Below are 21,749 nucleotides of genomic sequence, written 5' to 3'. Positions count from 1 at the left end.
GCTAAGAAGTTTCCGAACCGCCCTCGTAGCTCCCATATATATGCGAAAACTTAATATTTTTCGTGAATCTCGTTTTAACGGCACTAGACGAATTACAAAAACAAAATTAAGCATTGTATCCTCATTATCGGTGAATCATACAATTATTGACTATTTCTTTTATGCCTGATGAGGTGACAGAGCATATTCAAAAGTAAAAACCTCTTGCTATATGGGAGAAAAAAAGGAAACGTCCTACAAGGAAAATATGTGGGCAATGTAAAAAACTATTCTGTGTGGAGCACAGCTGAGAGCAAAAGAAATGCTATAGTTGCCCAAAATATAAAATTTTTGAGTTTTTATTTCCTCTTCTTTTATTTGTATTATTTTCATATGAAATAATTCTAAAAAATCAACTAAACGTATCGTAAACCATATATATTTACATTTGTAAATAGTGGCAGATTTTGAAGAAAAATACAAAAATTTGTTGAAAAACTGCTATATTGTAAAAAATAAGTATGAAAATATCATGAAAGAGCACGAAAAATTAGTCAAAGCGTATAAAAATCGGATAAATATTGTTGGAATGGCAAGAGTTTCAAAAAATGAAATATTTACATTTGTATATAGTGCCAAAGCTAGGGTTAACTATTTAACAGAGTGAAATGGCATTATTATTTTTTTATAATTAGTACATACAGTGCACTCGCGGTAACGTGAACACCGCGCTTTTTTCTTACATTACCTACTCCGTAACGCTGAAAACATGAAATTTGACATTAAAGGCAGATTCACAATGCCAAATACAATTTCAAATACACTTACGGAATTTTTAGTGATCTAGTTTGACATTTTTCGTGAATTTTAATTATTAATTTAAATTGATTTATAATTCTATACCCACTGATGTTTTTCCGATCTCTTTTTTTTAATTTTTTCATGAAATTAAATTAAGTTTTTAATATTACTAATAGCAAAAATAAAAGACTATCACGCTAGAACGTGTAAAACTCCCGAATATGGCTATGTTTTGTTATGAAATTCGCTGAAGTTCGCTAACATGAACTGTCTTGGTTTTAATTAGTTCACGTTACTGCGAGTGCACTGCAGTTTTTTAAATAAAATTTTGTTCTCATTTTTTATAACTATATAAGATCATTAATCAACATGATAAGACGATCTTGGTATGCCGTCTGGCAGTATGTAGTAACCACGCAACCTTCAATAACGTAATGCAATTGGTCCACACCACGGTTCATGTTTTGATAAAGCAAACGTTATATAAGTTAGAAAACTATTGTAATAATTCGATTTCGCACTTTTTCACAGCTTTCACGGCCTAGCTGGCCAATTAATATTATTAATATTATTAACCCTTTCACTACCGAAATAAACCTAATGTTGAAAATTTAAATTTTTCTTCTGGGTTTACTTGTACTAACATCATGTAGAACAAAAATTGCCATTTTGAGAACCTACCTCAATTACTTCAAGAGCTATATGAGTTTGCTCTGAAAATTTGATTTTTGAATTGTAACTAAATGGCCTGACGAAAATAAGCGCTGTTTGGTCTATAATATATTTCGAAGTGTGAGAAAAAAAAACATAAAAGAGCTCAAAAAAATATCAACTATAGTTTTTGTATAATTGTCCATTTATTAGAGGCATACAGTAGAAAAATGCACAAAATTTCGTATTTTTTGTTTATTTTTAAAGATGTTTATAAAAATTAATTTTAGTGATCACTAATATGGAAAATATTTATAGCTTATTTAGATTAAAGTCTTTGTATAATTGTACAATTAGATATAATGCATATAATTGTATAATTAGATATAATGCATTTGGACGTCAATTGCCTGTATCGGTATCAGGCTAACATGAAATATAATAAAGTCTTTACTTTAAAATAACATCAAGAAATAAATCGAAACTAAGTGGGAAAATGGAGTTTGGTGTCGTTTTCGAATGTTCTTCTAGGTGGACATCGGTAGTGAAAGGGTTAATAAATCCGCCAATTTTATTTATTGAGTATCTTGAAGTTGCGACCTTATTTCGATTTGCTATTGAAAATTGTATCCGTGTCTGAAACTATGTTATAAAGAAATATACATTCATAAAAATATATGCAATTGATCCCGACTCGTTGTACTAAAGTGAGTCCTTATTGGTTCACATTTATTATGCTGGTTAGGTTAGGTTAGGTTAGGTGGCAGCCCGATGTATCAGGCTCACTTAAACTATTGAGTCCATTGTGATACTACAGTGGTAAACTTCTCTCTTATCACTGATTGCTGCCCGATTCCATGTTAAACTCAATGATGTTCAGTGAGAACTTTCAGTTCTCTACGACAGCGCTGCATAAGGCTTTTATAGCTGCTTGATTGTCGATGAAGAAGCTGATATTGCTTCTGAATAACGGCCTCATCAACAGCGACTCTGCAGCTTTTGTGATCGCAGAAATATCCGCCTGAAAAATATTGCAATTACTATCCAGCGTGTAAGACTCTCGTATTCCTAGTTCACTGCAATAAATGCCGCTATCTTTTATCCGTTCGTATACATATTCAGGGTTCCGAAGGATATCCTCCTGTCACCCATCTCTTCCATACTTCGTATAATATAGAGCCGTAAAACTATCGATAGTCGCATCATTCGATAGTTTTAAAACAAACAATCGATAGTATCGATGCTATCGAATTTTTTCCATTTATCTTATGCATTTCGAACTCACATTTTAATTGAGCTTATTTAAAACGAATAAAAAACAACGAAAAAAGCTAATTAAAATGCTAATTACTAAGGTCCATTTAGATTCGTTGAAACAATGTTGACATTATTTGATTTCAAATAAATCATGTTAGAAATGGTTGATGCAGCTTTGCTGAACATCCTTTTAGACTCCGTGGTGATATGCAAAGCAAAACATAAAGCCTAAGATTTTTTCACAGACATCCCGATGAAAACGATTGCAATTAGAACACAAACAGAATATTTTTACGTTCTGTATTTGATTCGTAGGTTTTAGCCTTGAGTTTCCCGGTATCTATTGTATGAACAAAAAATTGCTACAGAATAGAAGAAAAGGAAATCCATTTCGTGCAAAGCCGTCAATTTTAGAAAAAAAATTTAAATAATAATAAGGAATAAGTCTTTAGACAATAAAATAAATTAAAGTTTTTCAACTTTAGTATTACCTATTCTAGAATTTGGGATCGCCGGTATTTTTATAGTTTTATAGCTCTAGTCCATTAGCGCAACATTTGTATCCCTCCATATAATACAAACTATAATACATTAACAATATGACATCTCTGAAAGACCTGAATACAATTTTTGTATGAAGTATTCTCCAAACGTGGTGTAAGTATGTATTCTCAAATTTCTAAGTTAATTGCCTGTAATTATTTATACATTTTGGTGGTTTTCCGAAATTTCACACATACAAATACAGCTGAACTTCGCTTACTGCTTCTATAAATTGAGACACTCTGTATAACAAATTGATTTAAAAAACTCGGATTTCTCGTTCCATTTTTCTTGTATTTTGAAATCCTTTTAATAAATTTATGTACAGTGAAAATTTCTGTGCAATGAAATATTCTCTGTATACATAGAATTAATGAGATATAAGAAGGGGATTTCCTATTCGGAAAAATTACAACAAACAAGAGAAGAAATTGGCATTAGTACTATTTTTTCTCGTTCCTTTTTCTTGTATTGTGAACTCTTTTTATTGAATTTCTATATGTACGACAAATTTATAAGTCTCACGATTTTTTTCTAATGAGAAATTTGCAAAAGTAGCCAAATTACTATATTGCTCGTCAACAAATGTATGGAAATTATTCAAATAATAGACCTGATTAGAATATGAGGAAGAATATTTTGCAGATACTTTATTCACGCATTTTTTTTTTATTAACAAGTAATTTTATGATATATTCGATAGAACCAAATTGTCGTCATTTATTTTGGTGACATGCCAATTGTTTTGTAATTTTTGTTTGTTTCGATTTAAGTAATGGTAAAAGTAAAACTTTATACGTGGCCCATATTCAGCGTTGCCAGAATTGTTTCACCAAAAACCGCTAGATTTGCCCCAAAAAATAGCTAAAAACAAGTAAGGAAAGTCTGAAGTCGGGCGGCGCCGACTATATTATTCCCTGCACCACTTTGTAGATCTAAAATTTCGATACCATATCACATCCGTCAAATGTGTTGGGGGCTATATATAAAGGTTTGTCCCAAATACATAAATATCACTCGATCTGGACAGAATTTGATAGACTTCTACAAAATCTTTAGACTCAAAATTTACGTCGGCTAATGCACTATGGTGGAACACAATGTTAGTAAAAAATATGGGAAACATTAAAATCTGAAGCGATTTTAAGGAAACTTCGCAAAAGTTTATTTATAATTTATCGCTCGATATATATGTATTAGAAGTTTAGGAAAATTAGAGTCATTTTTACAAACTTTTCGACTAAGCAGTGGCGATTTTACAAGGAAAATGTTGGTATTTTGACCATTTTTGTCGAAATCAGAAAAACATATATATGGGAGCTATATCTAAATCTGAACCGATTTCAACCAAATTTGGCACGCATAGCTACAATGCTAATTCTACTCCCTGCGCAAAATTTCAACTAAATCGGAGTTAAAAATTGGCCTCTGTGGTCATATGAGTGTAAATCGGGCGAAAGCTATATATGGGAGATATATCTAAATCTGAACCGATTTCAACCAAATTTGGCACGCATAGCTACAATGCTAATTCTACTCTCTGTGCAAAATTTCAACTAAATCGGAGCAAAAAATTGGCCTCTGTGGTCATATGAGTGTAAATCGGGCGAAAGTTATAAATGGGAGCTATATCGAAATCTGAACCGATTTCAACCAAATTTGGCAAGCATAGCTACAATGCTAATTCTACTCCCTGTGCAAAATTTCAATTAAATCGGAGTAAAAGATTGGCCACTGTGGTCATATGAGTGTAAATCGGGCGAACGACATATATGGGAGCTATTTCTAAATCTGAACCGATTTCAATAAAATTTGGCACACTTGACTACACTACTAATTGTACTCCTAGTGCAAAATTTCAACCAAATTGGGGTAAAGCTCTGGCTTCTGGGACCGTATTAGTCCATATCGGGCGAATGATATATATGGGAGCTATATCTAAATCTGAACCGATTTCTTCCAAAATCAATAGGTCAATTCTGAGCCAAAACACATACTTGTGCCAAATTTGAAGTCGATTGGACCAAAACTGCGACCTAGACTTTGATTACAAAAATGTGTTCACGGACAGACGGACATGGCTATATCGACACAGGAGCCCACCCTGAGCATTTTTGCCAAAGGCACCATGTGTCTATCTCGTCTCCTTCTGGGTGTTGCAAACATATGCACTAACTTATAATACCCTGTGGCACAGTGTGGGTATAAAAAGCTAAAAAAGCTAACAAAAAAAAAAAATAGCTAGGAAAAAGGTAAATTTTTTGTATCGTCACATTTTTCATTGAATTTTACGAACTTAAAAGCTTTATTTCACTTAAAATACATATTAATTTAATTGTATTCATTTTAATTCTACTTCTGTGAGACTGCAACAATATATAAGTCATATTAGGAAATCTTAATATGTTTCGTTTTATTTGGTTTAAATCCGTTGAATTAATGATAAATTCGTGAACGTGTACATGTACATTTTTGCTAATTTTACCCAAGAGAGTAAATTCCATTCTTACTGTCTTGCAAGTTTATACTGAATTAACTTTCATTAGAAAATTACACAAACAAACCTACTATATAAATAGCAGATTTGTTTTTATCGCGCGTTTAATAATGTTTTGATCCTATCAATACGATATTTTTTATTGTATTTTTTGTTAAAAAACTATCAAAGTGCTAAAGATACCCATTTTTAAGTTGAACTACTTAAGGACACTGACAAAAAGTCTTTGGCGACTTTTGGACAAGGAAAACATTTCGTTCAAAGTACCGGCAAGACCTGCGAAACTTGGAGCTACTTCGAATTTCGTATAAACTCTGAAAACCACGACCTTATTCGTCGGTTAGGTGATACATATTTTAAATACATCGATTTGTCACAGGATAAATTTTATATAAAGAAAAATATACCACCGTTGTTAAATACTTGGTCTCAGAGCAAAATTAGCTTCTATATATTGTATCATATTGCCAGTTAGTGAAAATATGTCTAATAACAATACGCTTCCCATTCTACCAAACACTTACCGTATTCCCTTTTCAGCAGAGTTTTTGTAGTTTTAGCCAAATTTCTGCTATATCTACTCATGGTACAAGTACGTTATAAGACAGTCCGAGGCCATCTGGTGAATTTCAAGGGCTCAGTAAAATGTAAAATCATATTAGTTGTGTTTCATTACTTTACTCGTACTAAAAGTAGTAGTATGTATAGGCTACCTTTTCAATTACTTCTACCCTGTATCTAAAAAAACTTTGTAAGACACGTTTACATCGCTGGTAATAAACTTAAACTGAGAAACAACAATGACTCAGCACAGACATCTCAGCACAGAATACATCATACCATGTTTCTCCACCAACAAAGATAACAACATTTTAACTTCAACCTGTCGTCGATGTCTCCGCAGTACACCCCTGGATCACCTTTATGCGGAGACCAAGCTCATCCCAGTGCGTCGACACAATTACATGTTGTCAAAGCAGAACCTCTTGGGTTGCCATCGAAGATGTCATCCGAATCACCATCTTGTGGATAGACAACCTCCACCCAGGAACGTAAGGCTGCAAAAAGGTGACTTTTTAACAGTGCACACCAATTCAAACCCATGCACGTACACCAATAACAATGTGCACTTTTATTCCTTATTTGTCGACGAATTATTTTATATTCATCTCATCCTCCAATTAGGAAGGAATTCGGAGGAATGTAAAAAGAGATAAGAGTGAGATATAATGCCATACAATTTACTTTTTACTTTGAAATCTTCAAAAACATATGTGTTTTTCTACATTCTATTTTGTGCCGCTAACTCAATTTTGTCATTTCATTTTGTTCTGCTTCGTATTTGCTGTTGGCAGTGCTAGAGAAATTGCATCAAATTTCGATCGAATGCTGTGATCCAAACTTTTAATGGTATCGGCAATTTTCTCGATACGATTATGAATTCGATATCGAATGCCGTGATTAGCCCCCAGGCGTTGAATTGTTTGCTTGAAAAAAATATTTTAATTTCATTTTCAGACTTTGAAACCCCGTATTTTATTCGCTATTAAAAAACCTATCCCGCGTATTTCTATAAAACATGCAAATGAATATACTAAATATAGCCTTCATGTGACTGCTGAAAACTGATAATGAAGAAAATATTAATAAAAAAGTAAATAGAGAATGATGAAAACAACATAAGTCGCGAATTTTTTAAGTTTAATTTTGACAAAACAACATATCTCATCATATGTTGTAAAATAAAATCGAAATACTTGTATGATAATTTCGACAAAACAACATAAGTCCACTTAAAGTTTGCGTAATTGACCAATTTTTCTTTTACGAAACAACATAATTCGAGTCAGGGTGTTTTGTCGAAAAAAAAAAAACAAATAAAAATAAACGTTTATTTAACTTCAGTTGTGTCATTTTTTAGTCAGAATATGATCAGGATTCAATGCGAACAAAACTCCATAAATAAAGATGTTATTTTTTAAAATAAAATATCATATTACAAAACAACATAAGTCGGTAATTCCAAATTTTCTCTGAATCGGGGGGTGCTAGGTGGTTTTGGCAAAGTCTAAAAATAAGTTATCGAAAACGTCTATCACATAAATTTTAAACATATTCCAGATCTATTCTACAGAAGTTTTTGTGACCCCTTAAAGGTTTATTTCTCCTCCTGTAAAATTGAGTTTTTAGACTTATGGGTTTTGTCATACATCCACAGAATTTATGTTTGTTAGCTGATGGCCTCTGTAACCTATGGTATCTTTTTATAATGCTATGCTCCCACTGGCTCGTTTTCCTCATTCGTTTTTCTAAAACAGTTCACTGTCCACATCGAGTTGAGATGTTTTAGTTTGACGGTTGCCATGGAAACTCTAAATTGAAATATACTCACCGTGTCTTCAAATAAATATCGCGATCACAAAATTGAAAACATGTTTTAAGTTATTTTCACATCTCTATGTTTTTCAAAGACTTTGTTTATTCGTTTTTTTTTTCATGAAATTTATTTTAATATTGACATATATTTTTAAAAGAGTATGTTCAGTCAAATTAGGGGCGTTTACATTAAAAAATTGATGTGTTTTGGAGGAAAACTTACATATGTTTTGAACTTGATTTTTTGTATGGGGAAAACGACTCGTATTGAAATGCTTATAAAGGGAAAGCATTTCAAACTCCAAAACATGCTGGGTGAGAACGCCATATCGATGTCTCCATTCCAAAGTACGCTAAGTCTAAAAAGTGAATTTTAAAGGAAACCAGTTCAAAGTTTTTTTTTTTTGACTTTCTCAATAACCATATAATCCCAGCAAAAATTCTCATTACCCGGTAATCTTGCACGTAAGTCTATTTAAAAATTAATAACCACTTATTAATTGGCATCGCTCCGGATTACATTTACACACGCATGTTCTAGGAGGAAAGTCCTTCACCTCAGGTTTACCTTCCGCCGTGAAATAAGTAGTGCTTTTAAAGCATATAATCACCTAATATGTAATCACCTATTTGTAGATATACCAAAGTTTGAAGGCTAGGTTAGGTGGCTAGGTGGTTTTGGCAAAGTCTAAAAATAACTCATTTTTAGACTTTGCCGTCTATCACATAAATATTAAACATATTCCAGATCTTTTCTACAGAAGAACACAAAAAAATTATGATTCAAACACGAAATTATTTGATCCAATTAATTTTTTAATTGAAATGTCTTCAATCACAGGAATGATAGTATCAATTAAAAAATTAATTGATACTATTAATTTTTGTGATTGATTTTTGTTTCAATTAAATAATTTGTTGAATCAATTACATTTTTAATTGAATATTTTTTAAAACACAATTAAGATTTTAATTGGAAAAATTTTCGTGAAATTTCATTAAATCTGTATAGGTTGTTAGGGGAATGGAATTCGATATAATATACCTAATAATCCATTCACAAGGTTCGAAAGTGGACTTTGAATTCCTTTTTTATAAGGCAAATTACAGTTAAAATCTAGTTAAAGTGGATACTGGAAGTGTAATATGAATGAGGTATAATAAAGCACTTGTTTAAAACATAATATGGTAATGTCATTAATTTAAAACACAATTATTATGAAATATTTGTGAAGAATGTTCGTTAACTGAAAATTTTTCAGAATTACCGTTATATTCTTTTTGATTTTTGAAGTAAATGCGCAATTATGTGAATAATTATACCTAATGATACCATCATTTATTACATTTATTAAGCCATTAACAACAAACTGCATTACATTTTGACAATAAGAATTCTAAAAGTATCTAGAAGTACTTATAATTGTCATTATAAGTTAGTCATTAAAACTCACCGCAATATAATGCAATGTGTAATGACAGTTTAACTCCTGGTAATGCAAATCGTAATGAGATGTGGTTACCTAGTTTTTTCTGGGAAGATATAAATTCACCTAAACTAACCTAACCTATTGTAGTTTTTTTCAGTATGTACGAATTCAAAATAGTGATAATAGAACATGGAAAAAAATTGACTTAGACCAATTTAGTCCGAACAAAGCTTTTTGCCCTTTTTGGATTGGAATATAATCATTGTTAACGCATTATCAACGGGTGTTTCACAACTCTAAATACACATTTGCAAGTCCTTTGGCTGGGGAGTCATTTTTCAACGCTTAGTAGGAGATATCTACTATATCTTAATATATATTTAACATTTAGTATACTTACTATTTATAAATATTTTTTATTATTATTTCTATTTACTACACCATTGTCTTAAAGATTTTATCTAATTTTTTTTTTATACCATTGTTGAAGTTTATATTTTATTAAAATTTTGTGTGATGCGGGATTTTAGGTCTATTTATTGACTTTTGTATCACTTTGTACGATAATAAATGAAATGAAATGAAAAAAAATGAAATTTTTATAACTTTAGTCACAGGCTAAATACGTACATTATTAACCATAATTTTTGGTAGAAGTGTCCAATAAATTCGAACTTTTGACGGATTGATGCAATTCACATCAATCCGAATAAAAAACAGCGAACTCCATCAAAAAATGCTAAGTCGATATAGCGTACTCTGGAATGAGGACATCGATATAATATACATAAGTTGCAACCTTTAAAATAAATCTATAAATAAAATCTTGTTTTCTTTTCAGTCGCATGGTGGTACTGGCTATCCGTTTGGTGAGACATGCTCCAATGATTGTTATGTCTACACAACAGGGGAAAATCCCAAAGTAATGCTTCTGAAAGTTACGGGAGATTTACCAGTAGCACAATATGGTCCCGGTATTATTATACATAAAGATTTCCTATATACAATTGGTGGTACCACTGGATTCGATTATTCTTGTGATGTATTTCGTTTGAATCTTATTACAAAAGAGTGGGAAAACGTATACATATGCCGTCCAGAAATGCGAGATGATCCCGAGGGTCGTTATAGACATGAAGTTGTTTATGACGGTCATCACATCTATGTGCTTGGAGGCGGAACATCGCACACTGTATATGATCTACAACGTATACCTGCTTTTAATTTAGACACCAATCGTTGGGATCATTTTGACACCTTACCCGATCGAACAGCAACATCAGCTCAGGACCCAGGCTATCCGAAGGCAAGAAAATGTTTGTCGTGCGTTCAACATACAGCTAGTAATGGTGATATAGAAGCTTTCATAACAGGCGGTTTACAAGTAAGCTAATTGAATTTTCACATGATTCCTATTATAATTTTCTGCTTTTCAAAATCAAAAGGGAGACTTTACAACTTACTTTAATGATATTTGGAAATTGAATTTACGCACCAAACAATGGTACAAAATACACACAGCTACACTACCGCGACCCTTATATTTTCATTCAGCAGCTCATTCTGGCAATGGATGTATGTATATATTTGGTGGAATTGAATACAGTGAAAAAGATATGAGGCGTCGTAATGATCTCTTCAAAATGTGGATGACAATACCAAAGCTTAGTGATATTTGCTGGGATGCTATAACCCATTACAATTGTAATTTAGATCGCTTCGATCGGACTACGCTTTTAGGTGCTGGCATACCAGATCGTTACGCAAATCGTTTGCCACCTCTACCCCAAAGAATGCGGAATTACACTTCCGAAGAACCTTCCCCATCATCATTTATAAGTACCGTAACCAAAAGAATGCGTTCTCATGTCGAATAAAATGCGTGTCTTATTTTTTAGAGAGTTGTTATACTTTTCTTTGAAGTTACTTTGAACTAATGCCATTTGTTTATAAATATAACATATTTTTAAAATTTATGTTCGTTGAAGACAGACACATGTAATGTTATATCTGAAATACAACAAGTATTCGTGTTCTAATCATGTTTAATTAATTACTTTTGCGCTTCTGGAATACTTGAAACTAGATTATAAAAGTAAATAAAATAAAGAGAATTTATTTTTGCTAATTTTAACATGTATTTAGAAATACCATAGAGACGCTAAAGAAAGCTAACCAGTTCACCTGAATAAAACGATAAAGTTTTTAGAAAATGATTTAGTTTATATTTAAAATTTAATACAGTGAAACCTTTCAAACGTGGAAAAAGTGAGACTTTTGCGATATTATTATATTAAAATTAACCTCTCATAAGTGGGCACCTCACTAATGTGGACAAAATTTATGCGACCGTGGGTGTCCACCTCTGAGTTGTTCCACTGTATTACGTATATTTGGTTAAGTTAAGTCAAGTTTTCATACGCCAATGTAGTTACATTTTTATCGTATAAATGGAATTTTCGTATAAAATTTTCAATATTTAACGAAAATATGTTAGATATTTTCCGAACGCGTTTTTAAATATACATTAAACATTATTTTTTGTACCTAGCGTAAAAACTATAGGATTATTAATAAATTTAAAATTTGTTTCTTAATATATCTAAAATAGAAAAACTTTTTCTGCACAAATGTAAAAAACGTACGTATGCTTTCAAATCTCCGGGTTTTCTTGTTGGAAAAGTTCGAATTGAAAAAAAAATACGAAGCACGAATTTTTCTCCACAATAAAAATATTTTAAATACTATTATAAATAATCAATATAAACAAATATTCTAAGTACCATTGAATTAATTTAGTCTTAGAAGAGAGATCATTGTTGGCAACACTGTTGTGCTTTAGTTGTGTTTTCTTAGGTTAGGTTAGGTGGCAGCCCGATGTATCAGGCTCACTTAGACTATTCATTCCATTGTGATACCACATTGGTGAACTTCTCTCTTATCACTGAGTGCTGCCCGATTCCATGTTAAGCACAATGACAGGGGACCTCCTTGTTATAGCCGAGTCCGAACGGCGTTCCACATTGGAGTGAAACCACTTATAGAAGCTTTGAAACCCTCAGAAATGTCACCACCCAGCAAAAACTCTCATTACCCGGTAATCTTGTAGGTAAGCCGTTTTAAAAAATAATAACCACTTATTAATTGGCATCGCTCCGGATTACATTTACATACGCATGTCCTAGGAGGAAAGTACTTCTCCCCAGGCATACTTTCGGCCATGAAATAAGTAGTGCTTTTAAAGCATATAATAACCTAATATGTAATCACTTATTCGTAGATACACCAAAGCTTGGAAAATAGCCACTTATTGTCTCAGGCAACCAAATCTCGAAAATATTGATTTCTATCACCGATTACAATGGATCAAAATATGGCGAGTAATGCTGTAATAGGAGCACTACACCCAGAAAAAAGTGCCTTCGAAACTAAAGGAAAAAATATTCATCAATTTAGATTAGCCATTTTATTTGCATTAAGTTAAATTACACTAGTTTACACTGAAAATGTACACTTGATGAGAGTCGACTATTCTTATGTATTTTGATCTGCTGAATTCGAAAAAAAAAATGTTTAAAAATTTTTTTATGGAACAGTTTTTGAGATATCCTGTTATTTTTATTTTTCGCTCTTTTCTCTCTAAACAAATTATATTTCGAGTTGAAAATGTCCGATTATATCGTCGTTGGTACTTAAATGAAAGCTATTAATTAATAACGAATAATCGTGTATAATTGGATCTGTGATAAGTTAAGTGGTTCAAAATTTTCGATGCGAAAAGCCAAATTTTCAAAAAATTTACAAAGGACCTTTTCCGCCAGAAAAGTATAAACCATTGAAAAAACGTCTGGAAGAGAAGTTCATGATCGTATAGATGATACTCTAAAGTAAGTAATAAGATCAATTAGAAGAAAAACGACCGAAAAATGTCGTTCCATTAAAAAAAAATTAATTTTTTTCGAATACAGCAGATCAAAATACATAAGAAAAGTTGCCTTTCATTAAGTGTATATGATTTTTTTATTTTTTGTAAACTAGTGTTATTGTGTGAAATAATAAAATTTACTTGCTTCAGTAAAAAAATCCTAAACTGAAAGCAGTTAGGAATAGTTCATTAGCTAGAATAAGGCATGGCATTTTACTAATACTGTTTTCTTCGCGGGGTATACGAATTTACTACTGAACAAGAAAATTTTATTCACTGATAACAAAGCATTCGTAAAAATGAACAAAAACCGAACTAAAACTAAAACCAAATTTAGTAAAATTTCATATAAAATGATAACTCTGACTTCCTTTATTATAGAAAGCTTATCATACATGCGAATAACACTTAGCATAGGAAAATATTTCAGTTCATTCGTACTAAGAAGTATTCAATCCTTTCAATTCCATTTTATTAAGCCAACTGCCTAAAAATTTGAGAATAACAATTCGAAAATTATTAGGCATTATATTTATTTTTGTCATTACAAGTAAGTCATTATAACACACCGCAATGTAATGCAACGTGTAATGACGGCTTTACTCCTGGTAATGCCAATTGTAATGAGATGTGGTTACCTAGTTTTTGCTGGGCAGCATTACTGAGGTGGGATAATCCACCGCTGAAAAACTTTTTGGTGTCGGTCGAAGCAGGAATGGAACCCACGACCTTGTGTATGCAAGGCGGGCATGCTAACCATTGCACCACGGTGTTTTCTTAGTGATATTAAAAATTTTAATCAATTTTGTGATTTTCGCATGATAAGATAAGTTTAATTAGTGCCGGAGTACAAATTGCACAAATGGTTGTTTTCGATATTATTGGGAAATTTTGCCTATGAGTGAGTGTTGTACTTGGAACAATTGAATATTATATCGATGTCCTCATCCCAGAGTACGTTAAGTCGACTTAGCATTTTTTGTTTGATTTCATTGTTTTTAATTCGGATTGATGTGAATTGCATCCTGTCAAAAGTTCGAATTTATTGGACACTTCTATCAAAAGTTATGGTTAATATTGTACATAGCCTGTGATTAAGTTTTAAAAATTTCCAATCCAAAAAGGGCAAAAAGCTTTGTTCGGTCTAAATTGGCCTAAGTCATTTTTGGCCATGTTCTATTATCACTATTTTGAATAAAAAAAGAAATTAAAAAAAAATTTTTGAACATGTTTCCTGTAAAATCCACTTTTTAGACATAGCGCATTGGGAATGGAGACATCGATACGGTCTGGTGTTTCTGAACACCCAACGTGATCGCATAAGTCCGATGGCATGACTCTTAGTTACGGGAACAATTGTTACTTAAAATCCGATTTATTGTTTTGATTGCCTCCAGTTTTAAACCTAAACCCATGGTTTTTTCCTTACGGTTGGAAATATTTTGAAAAAGGGCTGTTACCAGCCCTTGACATATTCTCATATTCTGTTCTCCACTCGTCCCAAAATATTCTCTCCGCCACTGAAATTGAATCACCTACCGGCCGTTGGACATCAACAGTTACCCATTCAGTCTTCTTCGAACTGCCCACGAGTGTAGTGTGTTATAGTCAAAGACAATAAACTTTAGGACGATAGGAAATTGCCTACTGAGGAGATCAAACCATTTACGGTGTTAGTTTCATACTTTTCGTTTATCGAACCAAACGCGTTTACGACAAGTATTGACATAGCATTAAAATGCAAATAAAAAGAGATTAAGTGCACGCAATAAATTTCCATAAAGAGGAAAATGTAATTTTTTGTTGTTGCCTAAAATTTAACATTGTTTCATTAAGAAAATTATGTTTTTCATTTAAAAAATAAAAACGAAAAACAAATAAAATACAAACATGTATGGAACTAACATGGTAAATGCAGCATTTGGTATGATGCAAAACGAACTGTTATTTTAAAAATTCTTTTGTAAACAAGTGCATAACTTAAAACAAATTGTAACACAACTTCTGTCTCTTTACAAAGCATGCAATGGGTGATGATAGCGAGACTGAAGACACTGAGAGTGAAGTTGGGTGGCATGTCGTTACGTCTCATAAATGAAACCGATCTCCCTCGTCACCAAACATCAAAATGTTTCAATGTTTCAAATATAAGATCAAACTGGTATGAAGCTTTAGATCCAGACAACAACTTGTGCGATAAAAACATTACAAAGACCAACACGTCGGATAGGAATAAGCATGCTCGCAGCTAGAGGTGTGCGCGTGAAACGAAATTCTCTTGGCACGCGAGTTATATAAGATGAAAAAAACAAGAACTCTTTAGAGGTTTTTTATTCACGTTTATTATACATTCAAGTTGGTCTTAAGACTGACTTGGATTCTTTTGTTTGCCATCCAAAATGTGTCTTGGCATTCAGTGTAGCGGAATATTTATGCACAAAACTATTAATGTGAAACAAAAGAATCAAATATCATACAAAAATATATCACTGTACACTTATACATATTAGGTGGAGGGGTCGGTATGTTAAAGAATCAAATATCATACAAAACAAGTAAGGAAAGTCTAAAGTCGGGCGGGGCCGACTGTATTATACCCTGCACCACTTTGTAGATCTAAATTTTCGATACCATATCACATTCGTCAAATGTGTTGGGTGCTACATACCCGTGTAAAAATTGGTGGATCTGGCCAGATATTATTAGATCTCCTGCCATATCTGATTAGATATGATAGTATATGTAGGCAGATCTGGACAGATCCGAAAAATGGTAATATCTGATCAGATCTAATTCTAAAGGAATTAGATCTGACCAGATCTCAAATTTGGCCCACATCTAATTATATCTAATTTGATATAATTAGATGTTAATATATCTAATTATATATAATTTTATCTACAAATTTCCAAAATTAGTGAAATTACAGTAATTAATAAAAAAAGATTTATTTTATGTTTTTATAATAAAAAGAGTATTTAATATTATAAGTTGGATCAAACATATGTACATTATATATATGTCTAGGTATAAAAGTCTACGAATTAAAAAAAAAAAACAACAACAGCAAAAACAAAATATATATACATAGCCACCAAGGGTTCTGGCATTTAAATTTCCCAAGGCGTTTGTACATTGCTCTCTGCAAACATTTCTTTAAATGAGTCTCGTAATTCCTTTATTTGGCTACTCGGAATGAAAACTCTGAAAAATATAAAATATACAGAAGAATTATCAGTCTAACATATTTAAAGATATATTTGCAAATAATACATATAATTACCAAAATTTGCTTCTCGTACCCAATAATTTAAACCAGCGCTGCATTGAATGGTTTGTGCGAAGCTCCAAATACCATACTATGAAAAATTGCACGGGAATGTATCCGGTTCACAATCCAAATCATCTCCAAATTTGTATTCTTTTTGAAATCGGATAATACTTCCTTCTATCGCAACTTCGGATGGCCTGGTCACAAATCTTTACGTTGCTCCGCTGTCATCTTTTAATCTTTTCCTGGACTACCACAAATTCATCCTCCTAAAACAGAGAAAATATTCAATATATAAAAATAGGAACAAAACAATAAACTTACCTTCTCATACTCCTTTATCTTCCTCGAAAAATGAGATTTTAAATGAAATAAAAATATGAAACTCGCATTATCAAATATTTGATATAATTTTTTTTTTCAAATTTAATAACAACAGGCGTTGCTAATGGTGATAGTTATGGGGTGACATTTTTAAAAACAAAAAGACAGTTGTGTCTGAAAGTTAAGCATTTTATGAAGACACTTCAAAATGATATTTAAAAGGGTTTCTTGAAACTGTCACAACATATAAAGATTGTTTGGTTATGTTCACCACTTGTTTTGATGTGCGACCAAACATACGTGCTTGTAACCATATATATCACGTTAGTATTCTCGTAACAAACACATTATTTTTACACACAAACATATACAAATATTTTTTATCCGTGTTACACAGCTGGTTCATGATTTAATGCGATATATATAATTATATATGGAGCTATATATAGTATATATAATTAGATATGATGTCATATATGAAGATATATAATTAGATCTTACCAGATATGACTGATATAAATAGATATAACAACATATATAATGAGATCTTGAACCAGATCTAATCATATATAGCACTATACATAACATATCTCCGTAGATCTATTTATATCTACAACCATATCTGAGCAGATATAATTATATATACTTTGATATTATTAGACATGATTAGATCTCTCAATTTTTACACGGGTATAAAGGTTTGTCCCAAATACATACATTTAAATATCACTCGATTTGGACAGAATTTGATAGACTTTTACAAAATTATTTTGGCTAATGCACTAGGGTGGAACAAAATGTTAGTAAAAAAAAATATGGGAAACATTTAAAGGGTGATTTGTTAAGAGCTTGATAACTTTTTTAAAAAAAAAAACGCATAAAATTTGCAAAATCTCATCGGTTCTTTATTTGAAACGTTAGATTGGTCCATGACATTTACTTTTTGAAGATAATTTCATTTAAATGTTGACCGCGGCTGCGTCTTAGGTGGTCCATTCGGAAAGTCCAATTTTGGGCAACTTTTTCGAGCATTTCGGCCGGAATAGCCCGAATTTCTTCGGAAATGTTGTCTTCCAAAGCTGGAATAGTTGCTGGCTTATTTCTGTAGACTTTAGACTTGACGTAGCCCCACAAAAAATAGTCTAAAGGCGTCAAATCGCATGATCTTGGTGGCCAACTTACCGGTCCATTTCTTGAGATGAATTGTTCTCCGAAGTTTTCCCTCAAAATGGCCATAGAATCGCGAGCTGTGTGGCATGTAGCGCCATCTTGTTGAAACCACATGTCAACCAAGTTCAGTTCTTCCATTTTTGGCAACAAAAAGTTTGTTAGCATCGAACGATAGCGATCGCCATTCACCGTAACGTTGCGTCCAACAGCATCTTTGAAAAAATACGGTCCAATGATTCCACCAGCGTACAAACCACACCAAACAGTGCATTTTTCGGGATGCATGGGCAGTTCTTGAACGGCTTCTGGTTGCTCTTCACTCCAAATGCGGCAATTTTGCTTATTTACGTAGCCATTCAACCAGAAATGAGCCTCATCGCTGAACAAAATTTGTCGATAAAAAAGCGGATTTTCTGCCAACTTTTCTAGGGCCCATTCACTGAAAATTCGACGTTGTGGCAGATCGTTCGGCTATTCATGATGAAATGTCAAAGCATACTGAGCATCTTTCTCTTTGACACCATGTCTGAAATCCCACGTGATCTGTCAAATACTAATGCATGAAAATCCTAACCTCAAAAGAATCACCCTTTAAATCTGAAGCAATTTTAAGGAAACTTCGCAAAAGTTTATTTATGATTTATCGCTCGATATATATGTATGTATTAGAAGTTTAGGAAAATTAGAGTCATTTTTAAAACTTTTCGACTAAGCAGTGGCGATTTAACAAGGAAAATGTTGGTATTTTGACCATTTTTGTCGAAATCAGAAAAACGTATATATGGGAGCTATATCTAAATCTGAACCGATGTCAACCAAATTTGGCACGCATAGCTACAATGGTAATTCTACTCCCTGATCAAAATTTCAACTAAATCGGAATTAAAAATTGGCCTCTAAGGAATCTTCATCACTCGACATCACCTGATGAAATCGAAGAAAGTATTGAAGAAGGAGGACACAACGTCAGAAATGTTAGCAACATTCGTAGCAGGGTCACAAAAATCCCATTGAATCAGCTCTTTCTAGATCTAGAGCCTGCAGAAAATAATAAGGGTATTTACAGCATAACTTCTCTTAACAGAGCCATTGTTAAAATTGAGCCACCATTCAAAGTAAAGGAATTATTCCAATGTCATCGTTGCCAGCAATTTGGGCACACAAAATCATATTGTATGGGACATATTCGTTGTTTTAAATGCAGAGATGAACATCCAACTGCAATTTGTAGAAAAACTAAAGTCAGGTAGGTATTTTCGAGTGCGTTATAAAACTCTTACCACCTACGATGTCACTAAAATTATAGATGAATTCAACTCGTAAGCATTTTATATTCGTAAGCGGGTTTATTTTCGTGAGCGTGTTTTTCCGAAATTCGTTACTCACGTACACTCACGAAGATATTATTTTCGTGACTCACGATCACGCACGACATTTGGTTGGTTAATCACGCACACTCACACCGTTGCCTTCAGCGTGACTCATGACTCACGAAAATGTTCGTGAGTCACGATAATTTCGTGTCACGTGCACACCTCTATTTTGTTGTTTGAACCAGAAAACAATGGCAGAAAGTAGGTGTCGCAGCGATACAGCCGATTTCGAGTTTCCCTCATAAATACTGGTAACTCCGATGTGAAAACCTGTGAGAAGATACATATAGTAAAGTTTTGTTCTAAAACTGTGTTTTTCTTTTCTCTTCAAACCTACATTGTTGACAGCGAACACGTTCTAAAATGTCATATTGGTGAGGAATAAAAATATAGCTCCATTGATATTCATTACGCCCACCTGTGTTAGTGGTTGTTGTAAGAAGATTAAACCGATCAATATGGCAACCATCTGAAATACAATGGAAGTGTAAAAATTATTACGAATTGATCTCAAATATATGGGGCAAATTAAAGGTTAATAGAAATAAAATAAAAAAGTTGGGATGCTTCCACGAAAATAAAATTACAGGTTGTTTCTCAAAACAGCTGACTTCATAGAAGAATTTCACAAATTGGTTTTTATCCTCCAGTACTAAACGGAAGATTGAAACATTCCTACCATGGCTGAACAAGAAGGTTAAATCATGGGCCCATATGATTACAATTTTTTTATTTCGAAATTTTAAGATGTCAAAATCATATGTTTATGGTGATTGCAGCTCTCCAAATGACACTGCATAGCAAATGCATCTCAAACAAACTCGCGCATTCATAGCTGGAGAATTGTTCAAAGATGACTTGAGTATCTTTGATAACATATTCCAGACCCAAAATACCAAGCACATCAGTTTTTAAACTGCATCATAAACTGGTTTTGTTAATAGATGGTGAAGATCCATTTGACTGACTTTCATTCTTAACTTTGGTGGGTATTATAGTCTTATTTGTCTCATATCGGCGTTCCTCGGATGAATTATCCACTTCACAATCACTCATAGGTGACGCAATTAAATTTGAACCTTTATTTTTCTCTGGATTTGAATTATTTTTTCAGGACAATTGAAAGAATAAATAATTGCCACTTTTACCAATGCCATACGATTCTTTTATCAGCTGATTTTGACTTCTTAAAATTGTAAACAACATATTGAAATTTGTTGTTTTTGTTATCGTGATTCAACCTCCTTATTCAGCCATGATTCCTACTAGACGCACAGAAAAAACATGTTTGGACATGGTTGCCGCATCCATTTAATGCTTATCTAGAGTATGTAATTGTCGCGAAAACCATGTATTTGGTCTTTGTAAAAAAAAATTTTCGAGCGGAGAAAATTATATGTTGGCAATAAGCATTTATTTATATTATTATTTAAATGATAGAATTTGAGACCATTACATGGTCGGGAAAATCATGTACCTGACCATTCATTTTTTTTTACTTTTTTGCAGAGAAAAAAGTATTTTTATAGGTTACATATAGACATGTCTAGAACCATTACATGACCATAAAGACCATGTACATTGTTTTCGTGACCATTTGATTTGATTTTTTTGTTTGCAGCTAAAATAATTTTATAAAAACATTGAGCAGGTACACACGATTATCATTTTACGAGTCAGTCGTGTGTTGCTTGTTTCTTGGAATGGACGGAGAATACGGAATTATTGTGTTTTGTGTTAATTTATTTATTCAGAAGTGGCACGTGGTTTTATGTGAACACAAAAAAGGAAAGTGTAATTGAAAAAAAATTACCTGATTTTTGTTATGCATTTTGCTTATGGAATAATTTATTTTTATTTGCAGTTACATGATGCCTGCGTTTGTACATTTGATGGGCACGACGTAAATATGGAATGATTACATATTGTTGAAATTGAACCAAAATAGAGTGTGTAAAAATATATTATGTTTGCTTGAACGGCATTATAAATACAAATAAACAATGATTTAATTTATAAATAAATAAAAACAAATAAATAAAGTTAATTTTGTGTTTTCTTTTCTCAAGTGGCGTCCTTTTTTCGACCAAGATTTTTTTTCATAAAGATCAAAACATTTTAGGTTGTGACCATGTTCTTTTAACTGAAAGAA

At 32.4% G+C, this 21,749-nt stretch overlaps 2 protein-coding genes and 1 long non-coding RNA gene across 5 annotated transcripts in view; 1 reads left to right on the top strand and 2 right to left on the bottom strand.

The window, feature by feature from the left end:
• The window catches only part of slim (scruin like at the midline), a 20,352-nt gene extending 8,605 nt beyond the window's left edge, over positions 1 to 11,747 (top strand). For all 3 annotated transcript variants that reach the window (XM_075310791.1, XM_075310792.1, XM_075310790.1), the window contains 2 exons: positions 10,376 to 10,918; positions 10,980 to 11,747. In XM_075310791.1, coding sequence (XP_075166906.1) covers positions 10,376 to 10,918; positions 10,980 to 11,411 — 975 coding nt within the window. In that variant the 3' untranslated portion in view covers positions 11,412 to 11,747. The remainder of the gene's footprint in view (positions 1 to 10,375; positions 10,919 to 10,979) is intronic.
• Positions 11,748 to 15,664: 3,917 nt separating this feature from the next.
• Positions 15,665 to 17,352, bottom strand: LOC142239142 (uncharacterized). Its single transcript, XR_012722927.1, has 3 exons — positions 17,055 to 17,352; positions 16,743 to 16,999; positions 15,665 to 16,663 (listed from the first exon to the last, which is right to left on the bottom strand). It is a non-coding gene; the product is annotated as an uncharacterized LOC142239142 (long non-coding RNA).
• A 1,462-nt stretch (positions 17,353 to 18,814) lies between these two features.
• The window catches only part of LOC142241600 (protein groucho-like), a 61,864-nt gene continuing 58,929 nt past the window's right edge, over positions 18,815 to 21,749 (bottom strand). The window contains exons 4-6 of the mRNA XM_075313386.1: positions 19,935 to 20,066; positions 19,505 to 19,867; positions 18,815 to 19,442 (exon numbers count right to left, since the gene is read on the bottom strand). The gene's annotated coding sequence lies outside the window, so the exon portion shown is untranslated. The remainder of the gene's footprint in view (positions 19,443 to 19,504; positions 19,868 to 19,934; positions 20,067 to 21,749) is intronic.

The sequence above is a fragment of the Haematobia irritans genome, chromosome 5 (genome assembly GCF_050003625.1).
Source record: "Haematobia irritans isolate KBUSLIRL chromosome 5, ASM5000362v1, whole genome shotgun sequence".
In the NCBI taxonomy this organism is placed as follows: domain Eukaryota; kingdom Metazoa; phylum Arthropoda; class Insecta; order Diptera; family Muscidae; genus Haematobia; species Haematobia irritans.
This window is presented reverse-complemented; position numbering and strand designations above follow the sequence as displayed.